This window comes from Brassica napus, chromosome C1, assembly GCF_020379485.1.
Source record: "Brassica napus cultivar Da-Ae chromosome C1, Da-Ae, whole genome shotgun sequence".
Classification (NCBI taxonomy): Eukaryota; Viridiplantae; Streptophyta; class Magnoliopsida; order Brassicales; family Brassicaceae; genus Brassica; species Brassica napus.
In genome coordinates this window covers 5,299,252-5,323,662 of record NC_063444.1, presented here as the reverse complement: position 1 = coordinate 5,323,662, position 24,411 = coordinate 5,299,252, and the positions used below count along the sequence as shown (strand labels likewise).

General features: G+C 37.4%; 1 protein-coding gene and 3 long non-coding RNA genes across 4 annotated transcripts; 2 read left to right on the top strand and 2 right to left on the bottom strand.

Annotated features, from left to right (window-relative positions):
* Nucleotides 1-7,942: 7,942 nt before the first annotated feature.
* On the bottom strand, nucleotides 7,943-9,781 carry LOC125579747. Its single transcript, XM_048743584.1, has 2 exons — nucleotides 9,059-9,781; nucleotides 7,943-8,974 (listed from the first exon to the last, which is right to left on the bottom strand). Exons 1-2 carry the CDS (start codon nucleotides 9,779-9,781, stop codon nucleotides 7,943-7,945), a joined length of 1,755 nt encoding a protein of 584 aa, XP_048599541.1.
* A 2,457-nt stretch (nucleotides 9,782-12,238) lies between these two features.
* On the top strand, nucleotides 12,239-14,576 carry LOC106416398. The gene is made up of 6 exons (XR_007318351.1): nucleotides 12,239-12,504; nucleotides 12,585-12,864; nucleotides 12,952-13,025; nucleotides 13,122-13,208; nucleotides 13,294-14,153; nucleotides 14,280-14,576. It is a non-coding gene; the product is annotated as an uncharacterized LOC106416398 (long non-coding RNA).
* Nucleotides 14,577-20,630: 6,054 nt separating this feature from the next.
* Nucleotides 20,631-21,261, top strand: LOC125580613. The gene is made up of 2 exons (XR_007318350.1): nucleotides 20,631-21,000; nucleotides 21,079-21,261. It is a non-coding gene; the product is annotated as an uncharacterized LOC125580613 (long non-coding RNA).
* LOC111202093 lies at nucleotides 20,986-23,321 on the bottom strand. The gene is made up of 3 exons (XR_007318349.1): nucleotides 21,990-23,321; nucleotides 21,354-21,433; nucleotides 20,986-21,260 (listed from the first exon to the last, which is right to left on the bottom strand). It is a non-coding gene; the product is annotated as an uncharacterized LOC111202093 (long non-coding RNA).
* Nucleotides 23,322-24,411: the final 1,090 nt, after the last annotated feature.

Genomic DNA, 24,411 nt, shown 5'->3' with positions numbered 1-24,411 from the left:
GAACGACGGCTTCCTCTCCGAAGTCGGTTAAATCGACTACAATGCCAACTCCAGCTAAATCTTCTGCTGCACTTAAGTTGTCGGATGTGCTTGGTTGTAGTGGGTCTTCCAGCTCAGAACTTCCCTGAAGTCGGCCTCTCGGGTTGAGTCTTGTAACAGTAACCCATGGATCATCTATGTTCCTTACCCGGGGGTACTTGATATAACAAATCTGTAACATTTAAAAAATTATTAGTAAAATTATAAATTAATACACATGATGATGAATCATTCTGAATAATTAACATTTAATTACCTGATCGACCTGAGAAGCAAGAATGAAAGAATCATAATATTGCAGCTTTCGCCTCGAATTTACTGATGTAACACCAAATGCATCTGTTCTCACACCTCGATCTAGAGTGTTGTCGTGCCAATCACAATAGAAAATAGTACATCGCAATCCAAACATGCCCAAATACTTGATTTCCAAAATCTCATGTATGTGTCCGTAGTATACATCATCTCCTGATGCAGAACAAACGCCAGCATCATAAGTCGTACTCGAACGTCTCCTCTTCTGAGTTGTGAATGCATATCCTCGAGTACAAAATCTCGGATATGACTTCACAACAAAGTTTGGTCCAACGACCATCTCGCGTATCCAATCGTCAAATGTTTCACCTCTGGCCAAAACAGCAGACACCTATTAATAGCACATATATATGTTATATCAATAAATGTGAATTAGTATAAATATGTGATAAATGATATTTTAATTTGTTTAAAGCACTCACATAAGTAAACATCCATCCAGAAAATTATCTCTGCTTCATTTCTTCTAGTTCGTCCTCTGTGGTGTATCTATATCTGAACCGCTTTTCTGCCATGAAAATCTTGTACATATGATGACAATAATGTAATTAATTAAGATTTAAATTTTAACTTGTTAAAATAAAAATTTGTAAGCTAATTTATTTACCTCTGATATTGAAGAACATCTTCGCAGTTGGTGAGCAAATATGTTTGCAAATTACTGCGCTCCTGCTCAGTAAGTCGACGGTCCTTTGGTTTTTCGCTAAGTCATCCAACGTCTGTGAAAATGTCTGGAACCGTAACATGCTATGTTGCCCGTTCGCCTCTATCATCATACCGAGCAGGTCTTCTGTTTTTTGTCTGAACTTCTGCTGGAAAGTAGTACTCGGCAAAGTTTGAAGTTTCTTCATTGATCATCTGTGCGACTATAGAACCTTCCACCCTACTTAAATTTTTCACCATCTTCTTCAAATGGAACATATACCGCTCATACAGATACATCCATCTATACTGCACAGGACCACCAAGTTCCAATTCTCTTGCCAAGTGAATAACAATATGCTCCATAACATCAAAAAATGAGGGAGGAAATATCTTCTCAAGGTTGTACTGAATCACGGCTATGTTAGTCTTCAAATTTTCAATACCTTCAAGAATCACTGATCTCGTGCATAAATCGCGGAAGAAACCACTTATCCCTGCAATTGCTTCATGAACATTTCGTGGTAATAGTTCCTTGAAGGCAAACGGAAGGAGGCGCTGCATCATTACATGGCAATCGTGGCTTTTCAAGCCAGTAAACTTTCCTTCCTTTTTGTCGATACTGTTACGTAAATTAGATGCGTAACCGTCTGGAAATTCCACATCGTTTGAAATCCAATCAAAGAATGCATCTTTTCCCTGTGCATCAAGTCGGTATATGGGAAAAGGAGCCCTACCATTCTCATCAACATGAAGTTCTGAATGAGCACATATATCGACTAAATCCAGTATTGACTTCAAATTATCATTTGTTTTACCTTGAACATTAAGGATCGTGTTCATGAGATTGTCAAAAAAGTTCATCTCAATATGCATGACATCTAAATTATGCCTTAGCAGATGATCCTCCCAGTATGGCAGATCCCAAAAAATATTTTTTTTGTGCCAGTTATGTAGGTCTCCAACAGCATCTACCGGAAAATGCTCATGTCCACCAATGTCTGGCGTCCTTTCTGCACCAAAATCTCTTAGTTGTGTCTTCAAATCTTTCCCACAAATTTCTGGAGGTGGACTGTCAAACACCCTCTTGTTCTTCGTAAACAAATTCCTACTCCTACGATATGGATGATCAGGTGGTAGGAATCTCCTGTGACAGTCAAACCAACACGTTTTCCTTCCGTGTTTTAGTTGGAAAGCATCAGTGTTATCTTGACAATATGGACATGATAGCCTTCCATGCGTTGTCCATCCAGATAACATACCATATGCTGGAAAATCACTTATTGTCCATATTAGTACTGCCCGCATTTGAAAGTTTTCTTTACACGAAATATCGTATGTTTCAGCACCTTGAGCCCATAGTTGTTGCAACTCATATATTAGTGGCTGAAGAAACACATCAAGTGATCTCTTAGGATGCTCTGGTCCGGGAACGAGAATCGAGAGAAACAAAAATTCTCGTCGCAAGCACAAGTTTGGGGGTAAGTTGTATGGTGTAAGAATGACTGGCCATAGAGAATATTGTCTTTCACTCTTGCCAAACGGGCTGCAACCATCAGTACATGCACCAAGGTAGACATTTCTTCTCTCATACGCAAAGTCGGGATACTTTGATTGGAAATGCTTCCACGCTTTTGCATCTGAAGGATGTTTGATCTCACCATCTGTTGAGTGCTCCGCATGCCATCTCATTGGTTGCGTTGGGCGTTCAGACAGATACAACCTCTGCAACCTTTCCGTCAAAGGCAAATACCACATCCTTTTATATGGCACTGGTACTCTTCCACTTGTATCTTTATAACGAGACTTTCCACAAAATTTGCATGTAACCCGCTGTTCATCCACCCTTCAATAAATCATGCAGTTGTCGCTGCATACATCTATTACCTGATACGATAAACCAGGCCCAGCTACAAGTTTTTGAACCTCGTAGTATGAACCAGGAGCTACATTATCCTCGGGTAGAATACATTTTACAAAATCAGCAATCGCATCCACACAGTCTTCAGCCAAATTATAATCTGTTTTAATGCCCATCAATCTTGTAGTAGATGATAAAGCTGAATGACCATCTCTGCAACCTTCGTACAATGGTTGCTTTCCAGCATCCAACATATCATAAAATCTCCTAGCTTGTGCATTGGGTAAATCTTCCCCTCTAAAATAATTATTTACCATCTGCTCAGTACCTACACCATAATCTACATCTATTCTAATTGGTTCTTCTAATCTAACCGCTGGCTGAGGTTCGCTAGTACTACCATGTTCATAATCAGTTTTCTCATGATGATACCAAATTTTGTAACTTCGTGTAAACCCATTCAAATATAGATGAGTCCAAACATCCCACTCTTTAATAACCTTTCTATTTTTACAATTAGAGCAATGACATCTTAACATACCTGTTTTTGCTTCCGGTTGTCGGTGAACTAACCCCATGAATTCGGTTATACCTTGTTGGTATTCTTCCGTAAGCAATCTCGTGTTCGGATCCAAATGAGGTCGATCAATCCAAGAACGAAAATAATTTGAAGAAGACATGTTTTTTATGAATCAAATTCGTGTGTAAAGAGAGCAAGAGGGAGGATGAAGATATGAAGTGAATGAAGAGGAAGAGGAGTGCTTGTATTTATAGTTGAAATCCTGCCGACAGACCGAGGAAATTCCGGCGGAATACCGACGGCAACGGCTCTTTCCTCGGAATTTCCTCTGAATTTTTAAAATCCCCCAACGGCTCTCTAACGGCTATAATATATCCTCGGAATTCATTGGTTTCTTCCGAGGGATACATTTTTCCTCGGTATTCCATAAGAATATTCCGACGGATTAATATTTCCTCGGAATTCCATCGGTATATTCCGAGGAAATTCCGAAAAAACCAAATTTTGTGTTTCCTCGGAATATCCTCGAAAATTCCTCGGGATATTCCGAGGATTTCATTTTCCGTCGGAATGTCCGTCAGAATACCGCTGTTTTCTTGTAGTGGAAGTAAGAGCTGTGATAACGAATAAACTAGACCAAAGTACAATGTATTAAATTGAGATTAGGAGGGTCTAAGGAACTAGTAAGTTTGGGGGATGTGGAGGGGTCGTGGACGAGTAACTTGGGAATGAAGCATCGCCACAGGTTTAGGATGATATAAATCATGAGATACTCCAATTCTATAGCGAGGTGAAAGATATATGTTTTCCTTATATCAATCTTCTGAGTTTCTTGGCAACATATATATAATTCTTAAACATTGTCAGCATATCAAATTAATAAGAAAATAGATCCAAACATGTAATTTAGTAGTTTGTTTTAAGAAAATAGATTCAAACGACTCAAACCTAAATGAATCTTTTCTTCTTTTATTTCCCGATTTACTTGGCATCGATATTATTTTCGTGAAACAAGAGATAATGAATTTGCAAATAATTTCTCCTTTTTATTTCTTCCGTTTTTCTCGAACTAATAGTTTTTTTGTTGGTATAACGCACCTGAAGAGAGCATGTGTTGGTTTGTGAATCCATCTCTCTCGCAATGCCCTACTGATATATAGTGTTTTTGGCACCATTGTATATATGTTTTCTAACTTGTTTTAAATGTTTGATCGAGTTAGTCCAGTTTTTTCCGAGTCATTTCAGGTCTAGAGTAGGCTAAAGAGTTGAAGGAAGAAGCATGAAGAAAGGAGCAAGAATTGGAGTCTTCCCCGTGGAACAGTCATGCAGAGCAGTCCCACTAGGAGCAGCCAGGCCATTGTTCCCGACATTTATAGAAGTTTTCATATCTTTCAAAGTTTTTTCCTAATCACTCACTCCCTCCTCTAAAGCCGATGGCGCCTCCATATAAAAAGCCATCCCTATCTTTATTTCTTTTACGCTAGTTTTGCAAAAAGACTAAGACTCATTATTGGATTTTGTTATTGTAAGGGAGACGGCTCCTCTTCTCACCGAGAAGATCATCCTGAACCCTATTGATTTCTCATTGGAATTATATGAAATATCATTCAGTTATTATGTCTAGTTCATCTTGTTTAATGGTTGAGTAGTCGGCTAGCTTGTCTAGGGTTCTTGGGTGTTGGTCGTAAAAGCTAAACATAAATAAGCGATCATACTGTGTCTTTATTCATCCATGTTCTTAACGCTAACTTTAACCTGATCACTTACTGCTAGATCTTAGGTTTAATCTGCTCATTAACTGTGTAGTAAATAGCTTGATATTGGGTGAATGAGCCGAGTATCCCTAGTCACGGAAAGTAGATATTAGGTGCTCGGTGAGCCTAGCGAACTTGATCTCTATTGTTTGTAGTCGATCCTCGATCCAAACGAGAGTTTAGGTGTCAAGGTCAAACCGAAAAAGAGGGCAGCACCACGATAGTGAGCTGTTCTACTCGAGTGATCCGTGTTCTAGATTGTGCTACATTGCGCTTGAATAAATGTTTGGTTTAGCATCAACACCCGATGAGAAACCTTAGACTGGCTTTTTTTTTTAATATTGAATTTACTTTTTGCAATCATTTACTTTCTTTGTACGTCACCACCTAAATCAAAACCCCACCTTTAGTTTTAGCTAAGTTGAAAACTCATAAGAATAAAGTGTAGACTGGTCATTTGGATTAAATCTTAAATACTATAATTACCACTGTTAACTTGACGTTAGGAAATGTTCGGTTTTATTGTATCACCTACCATCGTCATCGCATTCTATCTTAATTTTACCAATTTGCCACTTCCAAGAAACTTCTTATCCTCTTTTAGAAACGTGTTTTTTCCTCTAAAGCAGTCTAAATCAGTATTAAAAATATGAGTAACTAGATATTAAGAATAATTTCGAATGTTAATTAAAGAGTACAAGACACACCAACCATGCTTCCTTACCGCGTAAATCTTTAAATAATGCAAAATAAAACTTTTATATATCCATCTAATCTTTCGACTTGGGCATTAATTTCATATACTCGATTTTCTTGTGTATATGTTTTAAATTTTAAGCAAATATATACAATCACACAAGTCCTAAAAATTCAACCAACATATATCTATATACCCGATAAACATGGTCTTATATAAGTTTCTCTGACTAAATTTGACTTTTTGACATTTACTTTTGTTTTTTTTTGAAAAAAAGTTTTCTATTAAAATGCATGAAAAAAAAAGATACAGGCTTTTGGGCCTTAGTTAGTTTTATGGATACTACAAGAGCTCCACATAATAACCCAACTTAGTTTTAAACCTAATAATTAGAAGCCCAACCGAAATGATAATGTGAAGGAGCCAATGAGGAGTCATGCAGTTGACCGAGATCAACCCGATCATCAAAACCACAATTGAATCATGGATGAAGAAGTAGCTGGGTTCTGAGATTGCAGACTAGAGCATCTGTTGCGAACGGTGAGGTCTAGGGTCGTGAGAAGTGATTGCGGAGACCTGAAGCTTCTTCTATGTAATCTTGAGTTGCGTTCTGTCCACAACAGATAAATCACACATTGCCAAGCAATCAGAAGAAGTTTTTTGTGAGGCTTCGATAGACGCAAGTTGATGAGGTAATCTATGGTGCTCTGATAATCTCTTGGTGTGTTGACTTGACATCTAGTTGCAGTTGCTGACCAAATTTCCCAACTATAGGGACATAAGAAGAAGAGGTGATCGCGCGATTCTGGGGCAGCATTGCAGAGTAAACAAGAAGGATCCGTAGTGAGCCCCCAATTGAGTAATCAGTCTCTAGTTGGACATCTGTTAAGAACAAAGAGCCAAGAGAGGAAGTTGTGTTTAGTAATTCCACCTTTACACCAGATAATATCAAACCAAAGCACCAGAGGAGCGTGATGCTTCAGCTGTTTGTATATAGCACTGGTGCTGTAATCTTTCCAGACCACCCCGTCTACCTCCCATTCGTAAGTGTCTTCTTCTTCAGTAAGATAGATTTCTGTGAGATGTCTGGAATATAACCTGATTGTCCGTTCTCGGTGATCTGATATTCCAGTTGCCATTTGCGTTGATGTCCTTTACCATCGCATTTGCAGGGACACCCATTCTTCTAGATATCACCGGTGAGAGGAAAGCTTCTAGACTACCAAAGGGAGTCCAATTGTCTGTCCAAAAGCGGGTTCTCGCTCCATTTCCAAGCTTGACTTTCACCCAAGGGTAGGCAATGTCACTGATTCGTAGTAGCTTATTAGCCAACCAAGAATGTTTCTGACTTGGTTTCTTGGTCCAGAAATTTCTTAACGACCCATCAAGCACTTCCTTCTTGTACCAAGCCACCCAAAGAGAGCCAGAGTTACAGAATAGGATCCAGATTAGTTTGAGAATGCATGCCTTGTTCCAAGCCACCAGGTCCCTACAGTTCAAACCGCCTTCCTTTTTTTCCAAAGTAATTGTTTCCCAAGAAACTCTAGCCGTATGATTTCCATCTGCTTTTCCTTTCCAAAGATAGGCTCCGCATATTGCATTGATTTTCTTAATGCTGGCTTTCGGAATAACAAATGTGGCGCACCAGAAGTTTGTGATACCTGCAATGACCGTGTTCACCAGAAGTAGTCTCCCTGCAAACGAGAGTGACTGGGCGCTCCAGGTATTAACCTTACTCTTTACTTGGTTTAGAAGGGGTTCACAGTTAAGTAGGGAAAGCTTTTTAGAGTTTAGTGGGACGCCTAGGTAACAGATAGGTAGGGAACCATGAGTTAGGCCAGTAGAAGAACTGATCATGTTTATCTCATGGGGTGAAAGGCCAGAGGAGTAAAATGTTATTTTCTAGATGCTTACTGCTAGTCCTGATTTAGACTTGAACTGTTCGAGGATCTCCAGGACTCCTTTAACCAAGCTTTCAGCTCCATCTGTGAAGATAAGCAAGTCGTCGGAGAAGCACATATGCGTTAATTTTGTAGGAGCGCATTTATCATGATAACTGAACCTTCCTTCTTCAGCTCCCTTGTCCAGTAACATAGAGAGGCAGTTCATAGCTATTACAAAAGGTACGGACTGAGAGGGTCTCCTTGACGAAGGCCTCTCTTCCCTTTGAAATAGCCATGAACTAGTCCATTGTAGCCCACGGTAAATGAGGTTGTAGTGATGCACGCTTCAACCAGTCTGATATATGATGGGGGCACTTCTATTCCTGATAAGCAGTTTAACACAAAGGTCCAGCTGATAGTGTCAAAGGCTTTCGCGATATCAACCTTGATAACTACTTTCTTCGGCCCCACTGATTTGTGATATCCATTTACCAGCTCTGTTGCAAGGACTGTGTTCTCCACCAGAAGCCGTCCTTTCACAAATGCCGTCTGATTAGGGAGAATAAGATCAGGCAGCAGCGGCTTTAGCTTGGAAACTAATATTTTAGAGACAGCTTTGTATAGAGTTGAACAGCATGAGATTGGCATGTAGTCTCCAACCGCCGAAGCTCCTGGATGTTTAGGTACCATAGTGAGGATTGTTGAGTTCACTGCAGATGACATGTAACCTGTGAGAAAGAGGCGTTGGATTGAGCAGACAACCTCTTCACCTAAAATACTCCAAGCACCCTTAAAGAAGCCTGAGGTCAACCCATCTGGACCCGACGACTTGTTTGGATTGAGTTTCAGGATCGTTTTTGTAATTGTAGGAGCATCTGGGATAGATGACAAGGACAAGCAGGCTTCAGGTGAGCATCGATATGGGATGAGCGACTGAAACCAGGAGACAGAAACCAGACAGAAAGGCAGAACATCAGGGGCCAGAATTGATTTGAAATTGTTAACTGCATGAATTGCCATTTCTTCCAGATCAGTTATAAGAGAGCCATTCGAGAGAAGGAATGATATGATGGTGTTAATGGCAGCGCGAACTACGGCCACACGGTGGAAGTAGGAGGTATTGGAGTCACCTTCCTTTAGCCAGTTAATTCGAGATCGCTGTCTGAAGTATGCTTCTTCGATTCCTCGCAGAAACATCCATTTATCGTGCAATGTTTTCTCCTCTTCAAAGTTGACCGCAGTTGGGTCATGCAGAGCTCTTACCTACACATCCTTAAGCAAACAGTTAGCAGAAATCACTCTCTCTTGAATTTTTGAAAAGTTATCTCTATTTAGATTTTTAAGTACACTCTTTAGTGATTTGAGTTTCCAGCTGAGATCTGCAAGAGTTGATGAAAAGATTCCGGCAAGAATCCAGGCGTCATTCACAGTGGTTAGGAACAGAGGGTGTTGGGTTAGGTAATTGAAGAATTTGAAAGGTTTGGTACCCGCAATTGGGAGGGGAGTTTGGAGGTTGAGAAGACATGAGGTATGGTCTGATTTTGAGGGAAGAAATATTGCAGAGCTGCTTGGAAAGGCAGAGATCCACTCATAGTTAACCAAGGCACAGTCTAGTTTTTTGGTGATGAGGGAGGCTGGCTGTTTATTAGACCATGTATTGAAGATACCCTGGTAACGAAGATCAAAAAGACCCAGCTGCAAGAGAGTGTCTCTGAAGTGTATCATGCTTGATGAGAGCGCTTGGACAGTAGGAGATGAATGTTTAGATGGGTGGGTGATTTGATTAAAATCTCCCGCTACAAGCCAAGGTTTCAGATGCAAAGATAGTTGCTGCTGGGTATTTATCAACTCAGCCCAAAGATCAATCCTTTCCTCAGCTAGGTTGGACGCATAGATAGAAGTAATGGTAATTGGGGGATGATTAGGTAGAGTAACCTCAGTGGTGAGAGACTGGCGGGATTGCGCCAAGACTTTAACAGAAGCTGGGTGTCCCCATAAGAAAATAATCCTTCCATCAGGATCAGATTGATGGTTGGATAAGAACTGCCATCGAGGAAAGACTTTCGACATTATTAGGTTGAGCATAGGTTCTTTAATATGTGTTTCCAAAAAGAGGCTTATTATAGTTTAGCCATTGAGCAAAAGGGGTGTGCTTATCCGCTTCATTTAGTCCGCGGACATTCCAAAAAAATGTTTGTGTACACATATTAAAGGGTTGTGGAAGGAGTGCCACAGGGTGGTGGGTCCTTTGGGTGGGTAATAGAGGGGTCAGATAGATTTGATGGTTGGCTGATAGGACGGGTTGGTTTTTTTGTGGCCGGGGAAAAGGAGGGGAGGGCAAGAAGGTACAGTAAATTGAGGAGGCAAGGTGATGGAAGGGGCGTTAAAAGCCGCAGCTTGTTTAGTGGTAATGTAGGAACCAAAAGTTGGGGCATATGTGGCAGGAATGCCGAAGACAAATGAAGCTTTGGTGGGAGAGGAGGAGAACTGGATAGTTTGGTTAGCTTCAGGAGAGGAAGGGGACAATACAGAGAAGGGGTTTGAGGAGATGGGAACAGAGTCTAAAGTTTCATGGGTGGTGATAAGGGGAGGAAGAGACTGGGTGTCAATGGAAATGTCAACAGCATGAACAGTTTCATCGAGATGAGTTACCTCTTCATCATGATCAGGAAGGTATGGGACAGAGGAACCCATAGCTGTTAAGCTAGGCTCAGCTTGTTCAGTCATAGTAGCATCAAGGGATTTATCAGAGTCAGGAGAATCAGGAACAGCTACCTGCGCAGTGCTTTGATGCTCCGGAGAGACCTCTTGCTCACTAGGATTAGCAGGGTAGATGCAGTCTTTTTCACATGTCCAATTCGACTGCATTGAGTGCAAAATGGAGGAACCCATGGATACATTATTTCTATTGGAATTGTCTCTTCGTTTTGTCCCAGAAGTTCACCAGATGAAAGCAGAGGCTTAGTGAGATAAGCTTTAACTTTCACATGAGCTATATTGAGATCAGTGAGGTTCTTGGTGTAGTCATCAGTTTCAATAGGCTCACCAACTAATCATGCTGCTAGGCTGAGGCCTTCTTTGGTTTGGAGATCAAACGGAACACCTGAGAGATAAGCCCATAGGGGGATAGACTTTATCTCTTGGATGACAGAAGTAGTAGATGATCTCCATTGTGAGACATGGAACATCGAGGAGCCAACATACCACAATCGCTTTTCCAGAGCTTTAGTTCTGATAAATTCATTGGGAATACAGACAAGGAAAGACCTCTTCAAGGGTTGCATGTAAATTTCCAGTTGCACACCTTTTCCCCACATGAAGTTCAAAACACTTTGAATTGATCCATAATCAGGCATTTTGCCAAGGAATGTTCCAATCAAGTACTCTTTGTGAAGCTCTGCTCCTCTCTGGAACACCACATCAGGGACTGCAACACGAGGTTTCCCCTCTGGAGAGATAAATGTAGGAGCTAGTCTATTGAGAGATCTATCAACTGAGAGCTTTGTTTTCTGCGCTCAAGTCTTAGGAGGACTAGAGGGTAGTGGTTTCTTTTTGGCGTTAGGTAAAGGAGGTTGTTGGGATCCAACTGGGGGAGTGGCTTTTGGGTTAGTAACGGGGGGGGGGGGGGTGTCAAGGATAGGTAGGTTAGAGGGAGAGTCAATTGTTATAGTTCGGGAAGAAGGTGGATTAGTATGGAGGGGAGAGGAGAATTTTGGTGGGTGAATAGTGAAATTTTGGGGTTTTTGAACTGTTTCGGGTATAGTGTTTTCCTCAGATCTGGATTTGAAACTATCAGAATCTTTGGTAGTTGTTTCAGTAGTAGGTTTGGTGGGGTTTTCTAAGCCAAAGGAGTCCTAATTGGAGTTTCTTGGCTCAAAATAGTAATGTCTGCTTTCTTCTTTGCAGGGAAGGCAGAAGTCAGAGAAGAAGCATGGGAGGAAGAAGGAAGAGGGGGGAAGTCGATGAGGGTGGCGTGGTCTGGCGGGTCAGGCGGGTCTGGGGGGTGATGAACTGGAGATTCACCAGGATTCAAGCCGGAATCACATCTCCTCTCGGGGAACCAGGGGTTCGCACGGGGAGAAGACATTTTTTGAAATCTTTTTTGTTAATTGACATTTACTTTTTTTCATAGATAAGATTCACTAAGCTTTTGAATTCAAAACTTTGATGTTTTCCTCAGTCTCTAATGTGTGTTAAACAACTTAAACTAACATTACTTTCGATTCTCAACAGTCAATACTCATAAGCTAAGATAATATAGCATTACATCTTTACAAATACAATATTGTTTCTAAACTAAACCCATAACATAATAGACCATTCATTATAACTAACATAATTTTTTGCCAGATTTTATAGTTAATATAACCGAATAACATAGTTAGTGTACTACTGAGCATATAGAATCTAAGGCCATGATTATCTAGGTTTCTTAAAGGGTTTTTAAAGTAAATGAGTCATTTAATTAAATGAAAACTAAATTAATTTTATATAATTTTAGTGTGGTTTTATACCACGTGTCATCCAAACAAGTCTTTTATTTTTATTTTTTTTTCTTTCTTTTCTCTCTTCTTCTCCGCCGGAGACAAGACGCAGCTCTTCCACTTCCAAGCGTCTATGTTCTTCTTTCTCATCCTCTGAACCGTCTTCTTCGTCTCCATTCCCCACCAAGCGATCTAAGGTCAAGATCGATGCCGCTATTGAATCTGTACGTTAGATCCGATTGAGAATCAAGGACCGGTTTCGGATTCAGGATCGGAATCTGGAGAGCCGGAGCTTGGATCCTCTGATCCGTAAAAGCCTGTTGCAACCACTATGTATAAATTGCTATATACTCTATGTTAAGTGACCGAAGTTCAATCACTTGATGCAGAGAGAGTGTGACCAGAGACCAAACGAGGTTAGCTTTTTCATTGACAAGAGTAAGGTTCAAAAAGTGAAAAAGGACAAGACCTTGCTTATCTCCCGAAGAAGCTCAACACTGAAGGGAAGCTTCCTCTTAATCAAAAGTAGGTTTGTATTGTATCAGTTTTTTGATATGCTTTGATTTGCTTCCGTAGGTGAACTGTGTCTCTATCATGGATCATCTAACTACATGGAGAAAGAGGTTCAGTTTACAGGAATATTAAGTGATAAAGCTCAAGAAAATCCAGGTTGTCTCTAAAATCTTTGTTCATGTGACCATATCAGTAATTTTGAGAATCATTAATCCTCATTGCCATGTGCTTGATTTTTTGTAGACTTTTTCAATTGGAATAGAGTTAAGCTTTGTTACTGTGATGGTGCTTCTTTCAGTGGAGATGGTCAGAATGAGGTTAGAATCATTACACTATTGAGTTAATAGAGGCTTTGTTTTTAGTTCTGTACATTTGAGCATCCTCTTAGCTTTTGTTTAAAACTTTTTTTACAGGCTGCACAGCTTCAGTTTAGAGGAGAGCGTATCTAGAGAGCAGCCATAGATGATTTAAAGGCCAATGGAATGAGATACGCCGACCAGGTTTGACACTTAATCTTCTTTTAGTCTACACTTCATGATCAAAGACTTAAGAGTAGTTTCTTATGAACTGTTAATGTTGTGTCAGGCACTTCTCTCTGGATGCTCAGGTGGTGGTTTAGCAGCTATCCTACGTTACGATGAGTTCAGGAACTTGTTCCCTGGTTCCACCAAAGTCAAGTGCTTAAGTGACGCAGGCTTGTTCTTGGACAAGTTTTATTTCTCATCTAAACATAAAGTCAAACACTTGGGAGCTTTCAAGTTTGATTTTCAGAGTATAGTAGAGTTTCAGAGTGTGAAAAACAACCTGCCTCGTCTGTGCACAAACCATCTTCTCTCTCGGCAGACAAATAAACCTTTTTTTATATAAACGTCTGAAACCAGAACCATCGAAATTCAAACACTTGGGAGCTTTCAAGTTTGATTTCACATCTAAACATAAAGTCAAACACTTTTCAAACCCAAAAAAAAAACATCCGTCAAAATCTGGATCCCCCTTAAATGGAAATATCTGCTTTCAGGACATGGACTCTCCTCCTTCTGACTTCGGGTTCGAAGGTTTTGGTAACGACAATACTAAAAAACGACCAAGAAGAAGAAGCTGGAGATGTAAATGGTAGTAGTAATAAGCCTGCCTTTGGAGATATACTCGCAATCGCTTTCGCCGCCTAAAACAACAACATTAAAACGGAGATCGTAACGTAAGTGAAAAAAAAAGTGATCAAATTTGAGGTGATGGAGAACACTTGGACGGATCTGGAGTTACCATTTTTGAGGGCAAGAGAGATCTCTCCGTTATGCTTCGCTTCGATCCGAGGAACTATAAGGAAAACGATTTTGAATCAGTTTCTTCGACTGACACGTGTCTCTCCCGTTGTGGACCGGACCGGTTTACACAAAATTTATGGGCCCGTTTTGTTTAGTTATTCGGTTCAGTAAGCCCAAGTGGTAAGAAATGGGTTCACGAAAAAATCTAAAAAAACCACACTATTTATTATTTATTCGATTCCATAGATATCAAAGGATTCATCATTTCCAAAAACCCTAGATACAAAGCTTCGTATCTATTGACAGGAACATGAGTGAGACCAAGGGTGGTCCGTACGGTGATCAGACCGGTGCCAAGTTCTGGCAAGTGATCTGCCGCGAGCACGGCTACGATCCAACTGTTCGTCACGATGACAGAACGGTGAAAATGAGGAAGGTGACGAAGAGTGACATAGAGATGATGGAGAAGAAAAGCAAACAAGACAAGACAAAGAAGATCATAGTTTGAATGTTTATATTGTGTTTCGGTTTCTCCCTTTTGATTCTATTTCTCTTCCTCTGTGGCTTCTATTTATTAATGAAGAAAAGATTGAAAGTTTATGATGGTTTTATTTTGAACTCTAAGGTCCCTATGACCTTATATCTGTAACTTTTCTAGCATTTTAATTGAAAGCCTTTCATCAAAAAAAAAAGATTGAAAGTTTAATCACAATCAATTTGCTTGTCTTGGAGGCAACAAATAATATATACTTATGAAAGGATTACATTACGCATTTAATACAAATCTTCACGTAATGAGGTTCAGAATAAACATTCTAAAGAACAAATGAATACATTTTTCTTGGGATAAAAAACGTTTAAAACGAATGGAACTGCACGTCGAGTATGACAAACATAACAACGTGGTAAGAAACCAGGACCGGTCTGCATCGTTTTGATTCTCCACTCCTCAAATTTGACTATCCGTCCGGGCATGAAACGTGAAAAGTCGCCAAGAACACATGTAACATGGAATGTGACACAACAATCATCACATGTGTAGAACCATATCATGGTATCTAGTTGTTCCTCGCAGATGTCACACCAACATTCTCCTCTCTTGTTTTTCTCGTAACATAAAAAGAGAAGATGTTCATCATACCAGTGTTGTGTTGTTTTTGGCAAAGCAGCACATGTTCTATCTAGTCCAAAGCTGCAGTCATCGCATCTAAACAATAGATAGTCCGAGCTATTGCAAGAAGCACATTTCATAAACTTCCCTATATTGTAGTACAAGGTGCATGGATGACTTTCATGGATGATAGATTCAGAAATTGTGGCACACTTAACATCAATACTGAAGTATCGAAAGTCGGTATACTTGAAACCTTCAGAATATTTTTCACACATTTTACAATAACGCTCTATCTTGTCACCACATATTAAAGATAATGGTTTGTCATGATAAAAATGTCGTTTCTTTCTAGAAAGATTAGCGCATGTTTTATGGAGAATAAAATTGCATTGCACGCAGCTATTGAATGCTTGAGAATATATAGGTAAGACACATGCTTCACAACGAATGCTTCCACCGGATATGATACCTTACTCGTTGAGTTGTAAATAATGTTCCTCGTGCAAAAAATCCCTATTTATAAGTGCAATTCGTAGTAATTAATAGGGGATATAAACAACCTTAACCTAATGTCGAAATCTTTATAAACGATTTGTATCACTATTACGATTTAGTATAGTGTTAATTTTTTTTTTCATCTTATGAATCTATAATAACTAATTTATTTAATAATTATTTTAATAGTTAAATATAATAGAAAAAACATTCTATTTAAAAATTAGAGTAGTGTTTAATAAATTTGATTCTTAATTATACAAAATTAAATTAACAAAATATTATAAAAAATAAATATAGTTTAAGTTTGTTTGGTATAAAATTGAATAAACCAAAAACCGACAGTATATAAACCAAATCAAACCAAGATAAATATGATTTTAATATGAGATCTAATTTTTGTAAACCAAAATATCAAAAAACTAAACCGAAACCAGACCAAAATGTAATAAGAAAAAAACCAACAGTATATAAACTGAATCAAACTAAAACATATATGATTTTAATATGATATCTAATTTTTATAAACAAAAAAATTGAAAAACTGAGCCTAGACCAAACCAAAATCCGGACTGAACTACCTTACTTTGAATATATGATTTTTATGCATGTTTCACCTCATGCAAAGCGTAGGTCTCATCCTAGTATATATATAATTCTTAAACATTGTCAGCATCCTAGTATCAAAATCAAATTATACTATATAAAGCCCTCTGAGGGGGTCCACGTCGGACTGAAAATTCGTCTAGTAGAATTGCAGCATTCCTCCACGTCGATAAATGATTACTTGGGTTTGGGCTTCTGTGGTTTTGGGTCTGTATTTTGGGCTTTTGTTATGATATAGTTTCATCTCGCTCTCTCTTCTCCGCCTCTAGGTCCTACTGATCCAGAAATCCATCGGTCATTCCTATTAAATTTCTTCTTAAATCCATCGATCTATCTTCAATGCCACCTTTTCTCTTCGAGGACAGTCGAGGTTCGATTATAAAAAGGTAAAAAGGTTAGCATCCCTACACTCTAAATCATCCTATCAACCCTGAGGATGATGCTATCATAACCTCGATTGTTTTGACTTTCAGTTTCTGGAGGTTTCGTTCATATCTGGAAAGAAGAGATTTGTAATTCTGGTCTTGATCAAAATCTTTATATATAAAGTAAGTATCTCTAACGTCTTTACCTACGATTACGATTGATTTACATTTTATTTGGTTTTTTGTACATTCTGAGCAATTATTATATTCTGTATCAGACGACTCATGTTTTGATTGATGTTGTGTTTACATATATAGATACCTATATTCGTTTTAAGTCTCATAGTTGTAGATCTAATGAAACAATTCTGATCATGTCTCATCTGATAAATTGAACTTTTATTCGAGATCTGTTATTGAAATGTGAAAACTTTGAACATTGATAAGTCTCTATTAAGCGTTGTTTTTCTTTCCTGCATCTAATACATATGGTTTGGTCTTGAAATTGCAGAAAGCGTGAATTAGATTGTGATGGAGTCGAAATATGGTAAAAAGAAGTCCAGCAGTAGTAGTAGTTCCTTATTTTACGAAGCTCCCCTCGGTTACAGCATTGAAGATGTTCGCCCCAACGGTTGAATCAAGAAATTCAAATCTCTGTCTACTCCAACGCAAAGCTTCTTCTTCCCTTCATTACATTACTCTCTCTCTCTCCATTACAATATCATGTTTCTTAACAATGTTTCTTTCTTTATTTGCAGTGCGCTAAGAGGCCATCCTGAGTTGTAGCGCACCGAGTCTTCACTATAGTTATAGCTGCTTTCTTTAATTTTCAATTTATAATTTACTTTCTGTTAAGCTCCGTTTCTGCTTGGTTCCCCAATCCCATCGTTCTCTCCTCCTACTACAAGTTCAGACAACAAGGTGACATGGCCTTATCTGCAATCGGTTTCGAATTTACGAGAAGCCACCCGAGGTCTCTTTCTTTGAGCCTAGCATCCTTCAAGACTCCAAGGGACTGGGTCTCCGTACTCTGACCAGGTCCCAGCTTGACAAAATACACACTCCTGCTGCCTGTGAGATTGTTTCTTCTCTCTCCAACGATCACTTCGACTCTTGCATCCTCTCTGAGTCCAGCTTCTTTGTCTACCCCTACAAAGTCATCATAAATACTTGTGGCACCACCAAGCTCCTCCTCTCTATGCCGCATCTCCTTAACCTGGCCGGTTAGCTCTCTCTGAGTGTCAAGTCCGTCAAGTACACTTGTGGCTCCTTCCTCTGCCCTGGCGGCCAGGAATAATCAAGTGGAGACAAAAAATTGTTTAGAAGACTCTAACTGTCCCAACTTAAAGCTGAGGAAAGTCACCGTGGTCACTTGATTCTCCAGCACGAGTCCGAGAGATTCGTTTTCCAAGCTGAGCCCCTCATAACTCGCAAGATTTCTAGCACATTTTTCATCTTTTGTTACTTTTTGTTGCATTAATTTGGAAACAAAGAGCAAATCGACAAGAGTCATAACTCACAAGATTCCTGTAATTATCAATCAAAAGAAAAATGCATACAGGTGAATATAATAATCCCATGGTATTTACAAAAATCAAATTAATAATATTAATAATCCCATAGTACTACTATTAACGTATGGTAGCTATTTTTTTTTGCCACATCTTGATACCAAAGGGTCAGTCCTAAAATAGATAAAGGGATGTGTCATTAAAGAAACATTTAACCATCAACGTCATACTTTAAATAAATTTGCAATATATAAATAGAAAATTAGTTCTCACATTTATACAAAAAAATTATACTTTAATAAAATACTAGATCTCGATCCGCGCAACCGCACGGATTTTTGTTTTACTTTATTTTTATATAAAAAATTTGTTTTCAATTCTAAATTGATATATATTATAATATATATGTGTCTATCAATTTTTAAAACATAATAAATTTATGGTATATTTTTTCATTGAATAGATTGTTTCAAACTTTCTTATGTATTTGTATCTTCTTCTATATATATTTTTTGGATTATTATTTCTTTATTAAAATCGTAACTATATATATAAATATTAGTAAAATATTGTTTTATTTTCATATTCAAAGATATTGTAACATTTCACAAATTTAGAAAGTTTTTAAAAAATTAAACTTTTTCCTTCATAGATATATATTATCGAGTAAATAATTAAAAATTTAGTTTTTGTTTAATGTTTAAAATAAACTATATAGTTTAAAATTTTTTTTCATTGGTTTCAGGGAGTAAAGATTAATCATTGTTAGACAATATGATTTTTGTTATTTTAAAAAAAAGTCTTCATAATTTTAAAATTTAAAATTGACAGAATATTTAAATAATTAACATATGGAGGTATAGTATTACAACATCAAACTATATCTATTTAATTTATATTATCTATAAATCTAGTAGATCATCTATTGTTTAAATCCAATTATTGTTAGCCCAATAAAAAATTCTGGTAGGTCCAAAATTTAAATGATAAGATTATAGATTAAATGTAACATGATTTTATAGAAATAGGTCCGTTAAGTCCATTTTAAAAAAAATCACACATGAATCAAGGTTGTGACTTCTGTTTTAATATATAAGATGCAAACACTATAAAACATGAAAGCAGAGAAATAGATATTAAATAACTAATAAAATTAACATGTGTTATATTCGGACCAACATATGCTTATTCTAAATTAAAAATATATGTTAGAACCAAGAAAGAAAACAACTCATGTATCCTACATACAAATGAATTAATATTTCTTAACTGAAATGAAGATTTATTATGTGTTTAAATTCAGATAAATGTTAAGCTCAGTTTCTCCATTTAAAATAATACATTTGTTACCCTTTTTCTAACATTTGGATTTGTTATTTGTTACCTTTTGGTCTTATTATTAAACATATCAGTACAACTAACTCATAATATATAAGCAAATATAACCAAAAACATCAAACAAAAGAAACAAAGAAAGACAAAGAAATTCATTACTCTTTAGCCAACAGTTCAACGTCATTACTTATCTTTCAATACATTCAGTTGTAAGTGAAGATACTGAAGTGGCCCACACGAAACCCATGTCAGCCCAAGACATCAATGATAGAGAGCTCAAGCCCAATCCTTCAAGTCTCCAATGTTCATCTTATCAACATGAAAGAGATTCGGAAAAGAGGAATAGTACGACCTCGACTGTACCTTGCCACAACCATTTTGATGCTTTCTCATCTGTATGTGAAGGACAATGAAGCTTTAAGCTGTCCTAAATAGATGGTTCTAATAGTCCAAATTGCCTAGCCTAGATTGTCTATTTGTCACTATAAAACTATTATGTAATAATCTTTGTAAAGGTTAAGAAAAGAATATTATTCAGTCAAAAGCTCTATGTTTTCTTTGTTCTATATCAGTAACCATAATAATTCATTATAATTGCACCATAACACTTTTTTTTATAAAAACCTCAAATATAACATAAATATATATAAAAAAACAAGTGTTAGTAATAACAATTACTGACATTGTTCTAAACAACTACAAAATATATTCGACTAAGATTTCCTCAAAATTAAGATCTTATTCTCCACTTTATTAAATACCCTAACATAAAAAAAGAATTTTGGTATTTGAAAACTTAATCTCATTCTCTTAACATAATCACACTTACAACTTGAACATAGAAAAAATTTTACACAAAATTATATATTTCATAAAAACCGATACAAAAAGTGAAAACCATAGTCTACAAAGAAATCTTCAACTGTCTTCGTTCCCATAGAGTAAGTAAAATTTTAAATTCAACATCTCATTCAAGATGTTTTAAGTTGTTATTTAACTAATAAATTAATAATTCACATTTATTTGCTATTCAGTGTTTTCGCTATCAACAGAAACAAATCAAATCTAAAACTCATTCCCTGATGATAGATATCTCACCACTTTCAAGTAGTCTACCTATACTATGAATTAAATAAATTTATTTATATTACTAAGTTATGTTACTGATTTTTCTAAAACAATTTCAGGCACTCTAACTCAAACAAATCTCATCACATCTACACGTCATCTTCGTCAAAAAGTTAACCAACTTATTTATGAGTTTCACTTTTCTGTTAAGACCTTAATATCTGCTCTTGATAATGATAACAATTTTCCTACGCTTCTAAACATGATTTACACCAAACTTTTACTTTACAACTTTTCTCCTGTGCTTTACAACTTTATGCAATTGTTGATCATCATACACGTGAGAATGACTCTAGTATATATAATTCTTAAACATCATCAGCATACCAAATTAATAAGAAAATAGATCCAAACATGTAATTTAGTAGTTTGTTTTAAGAAAATAGATTCAAACGACTCAAACCTAAACGATTCTTTTCTTCTTTTATTTTCCGATTAACTTGGCATCAATATTCTTTTCGTGAAACAAGAGAGTATATTTGCAAATAACTCTCCTTTTTTTATTTCTTCCGTTTTTTCTCGAACTAATAGTTTTTTTTTGTATAACGCAGCTGAAGAGAGCACGTGTTGGTCCGTGAATCTATCTCCCTGACAGTGCCCTACCATCGTCATCGTCTCATCGCGTTCTATCTTTGTTCATTGAAACTAGTTCTGTCTAGTTGGGAATAGTATTGAGGACGAAGGATCAGACATAAACACCACTAGCAAGTAGCAAAAACAGCGATCCAAATCCCTGCAATTTAACCCAGAGAAACTGATTTCACCACACGAAATTGCGTTTAAGACAACTATTACAAAGTTCAGAGGACGAAGAAAGAAACCATACCAAGAAAACAGATGCTACTGCCGCAGTCGCGAGCTCAAACCTTGAGGCTACAGTTTTTCCTAGATGATGTAGCTTCATAGCTGCATCAATAATGTTGTGTAACATGTAAGTTAGAGAGAAAGAAAGAACAAATACAACACTTTGATCACTTCTTCAATCTATACCAGAACTGTGAATAAGAGTCCAATATGACCACCGGACTCCAAGGAAAAACTAATGTAAAGGGCACGTGTCCATCTTAGAGGTTGAAGCTCATTGCTTAAAAACGAGAATTACACAATCCAACTGTCTAGTAATGAACTAAACCGATCATTTTACATTCTGTGAACCTACAAAAGTACTGATTCAGTAACTGACATGCCAGAGTCTTTACTTCGATACATCATGACAGGATATAGAACTCACACATGTTCAAAAGTTAAATAAATAAGTCACAACATAATTCATCAACTCCATGAGAATGCATTGTTACCAAACACTATATATATATAAGCAAATAGCAATGCTGATCAAGCTTTAAATACAATGAACACGTTACAAGAGGAGAGAGATCCAGGACTGAGAACGCCACAAGCTGATACCAATCAAGCAAATATAACATCAGTTGGGGTTCCGATCGGATCGAGTTTAGCTTACATGAAGAAGAAAGCGGTAATGACGAGGCCAATCGTCAGTGTGAACACCGATAAAGTCGGCTACATCGCCACCGCAATCAGACTCGCCGCCTTCTCGCCGGAACAACAAAAACGGAGATCCTAAGTGAAGAAGAGATCAATTTAGTATGGAGAACATTTGGACGGATCTAGAGTTACCATTAGTGTTTCTTTGACTGATGATGATGAATGATTCTTTTACACACACACGAGTCGATTCAGTTCAGTAAGCCCAAGATTTCTTTGAAAGGCCGTTGGGTAAGAAATGGCTTCACGAAAAAAAATCTATAAAAAAAACACACACACACACACAGTATTTATTCATTGTTTCGTAGATATGAATGTTATTACATCTCTATATAAAAGAAAATACAAATCTTCAGGTAATAAGATTCTGAGTAAACATTCTAAAGAACAGATGAAAACATTATTTTGGGGATTACATAAGTTTAAAACAAAGGGAACTGCGCGTCGAGTATGACAAATGTAACAACGTGGTAAGAAACCCGGACTGGTTTGCATCGCTTTGATCCTCCAATTTATACATGTGACTATCCGTCCCGGCATAAAACGTGAAAAGTCGCCGAGAACACATTCAGTATGGAACGTGACACAGCAACTATCACATGTGTAGAACCAGATCATGGTATCTATTTGTTCCTCGCATATATCACACCAATATTCTCCTCCTCTCTTGTTTTTGTTGTAACATAAAAATATAAGATGTTCATCGTACCAGTGTTGTGTTGTTTTTGGCAAAGTAGCACATCTTTTATCTATTCCAAAGCTGCAGTCATCGCAACTAAACAATTGACAGTCCCGTTTATTGCAAGAAGCGCATTCCATATACGTGTTGTTATTGTAGTACAAGGTGCATGGATGACTTTCATGGATGATAGATTCAGAAATTGTGGCACACTTAACATCAATACTGAAGTATTGAAAGTCAGTATACTTGAAACCTTCAGAATATTTTTCACACAATTTACAATAACGCCCTATCTTGTCACCACATATTAAAGTTAATGGTTTGTCATGATAAAAATGTCGTTTCTTTCTAGAAAGATTAGCGCATGTTTTATGGAGAATGAAATTGCATTGCACGCAGCTATAGAATGCTTGAGAATATATAGGTAAGACACATGCTTCACAACGAATGCTTCCACCGGATATGATACCTTCCTCGTTGAGTTGTAAATAATGTTCCTTGTGACTAAAATGACATATCAAGTTTTCATCTATTACCTTAAATGGTTCGATATCTTGAGGTTCTTCTGGTATCCCTTTCAGCTCTAACTTGTCCCATACATCATATCGTATTGCACATTGAGAATGAATGACATAATTAGGACAAATCGAGCAAGAATACGCTTGATGTCTCGAGTTTTAACCCGATTATCTAACTGCAAGTGCACAGTAAAGTACGCAGTAGTAATACGGGATCGAATCCACAGGGACCGATGATCACACGTAGAGTTGCAGACAAGTTAATAGCTACAGCGAATCAAGATATATTTTTGATGGTTTTTGTTTAATTTTCTCTAGTGTCACAAAGCATAAACAAGCATGTAAAAAGATGATTTAAACGATTTGAAAACTATTTTAAAACAAACGTTGGGCATTGGGAATTCTCAGGGATTTCTTTTTAATCAAGATACAATTAATGGAAGACACAGGGATATATTAAGAATCGTCTAGAACTCAAACACGATATTAGAATTAACCTACTTCCGTAGCGCTAATTCTCTATGTTATAGAAATCTCCACACTAACTTCCGCTGAGTTTCAATTTCTAAACAAGCATTAAGAACAGGTTCAATATGTTCACAAAGCGCAATAACATCAACTTCCGAGGGTTAAGGACACTTTGCTCATCTAAAGTATTTTCGGAAGTTCAAACAATCACTTTCGGTGCATCAAACAATCTGAAATCATGAACTAAGTGATCAATTCAGTTCAAGCAGTAGGAAATCCATTAGATGAAGAACCAAAACGTAATCCCTTAGTCTACACACGTTTTATGGATCAAAACATCAAGAAATCCCCTATGAGAACCCCTAAACCCAACTAGATGACTACTCACTCATAACTAAGCAAGAACAAAACGATTTTGATGAAGAAAACATGATAAGATTGTATTAAAACAGAGTAAAGGTTCAGAAGATCTTCTCCAAATGGTTTTGAGATGAACTCCTTTACAAATCTTCACAAATCACACCAAAACAAGTACAAAACACTCAAATCTCTCTCTAGAACTTGTAAGTCTCCTTCTTGGTCGCCCCTGGTCTTTTTTTGAGTCTCAAAGGTCGAGTTCTTTTCTGAATTATTGAGGGGAGTGGGTAAAAAGGAGTGAAAAGCTCGTTTGTGCGTGTGGAGCCCGTAGCGCCTGAGATCGGTCGATCCAC

Excerpts from the sequence above, each read along its gene's own strand:
- LOC125579747 (XM_048743584.1), bottom strand. The coding sequence starts at position 9,781 with ATGTCGAAAGTCTTTCCTCGATGGCAGTTCTTATCCAACCATCAATCT. Across the intron at positions 8,975-9,058 it reads AACTCAAATCACTAAAGAGT|GTAAGAGCTCTGCATGACCC; the intron begins GTACTTAAAAAT and ends AAGGATGTGTAG.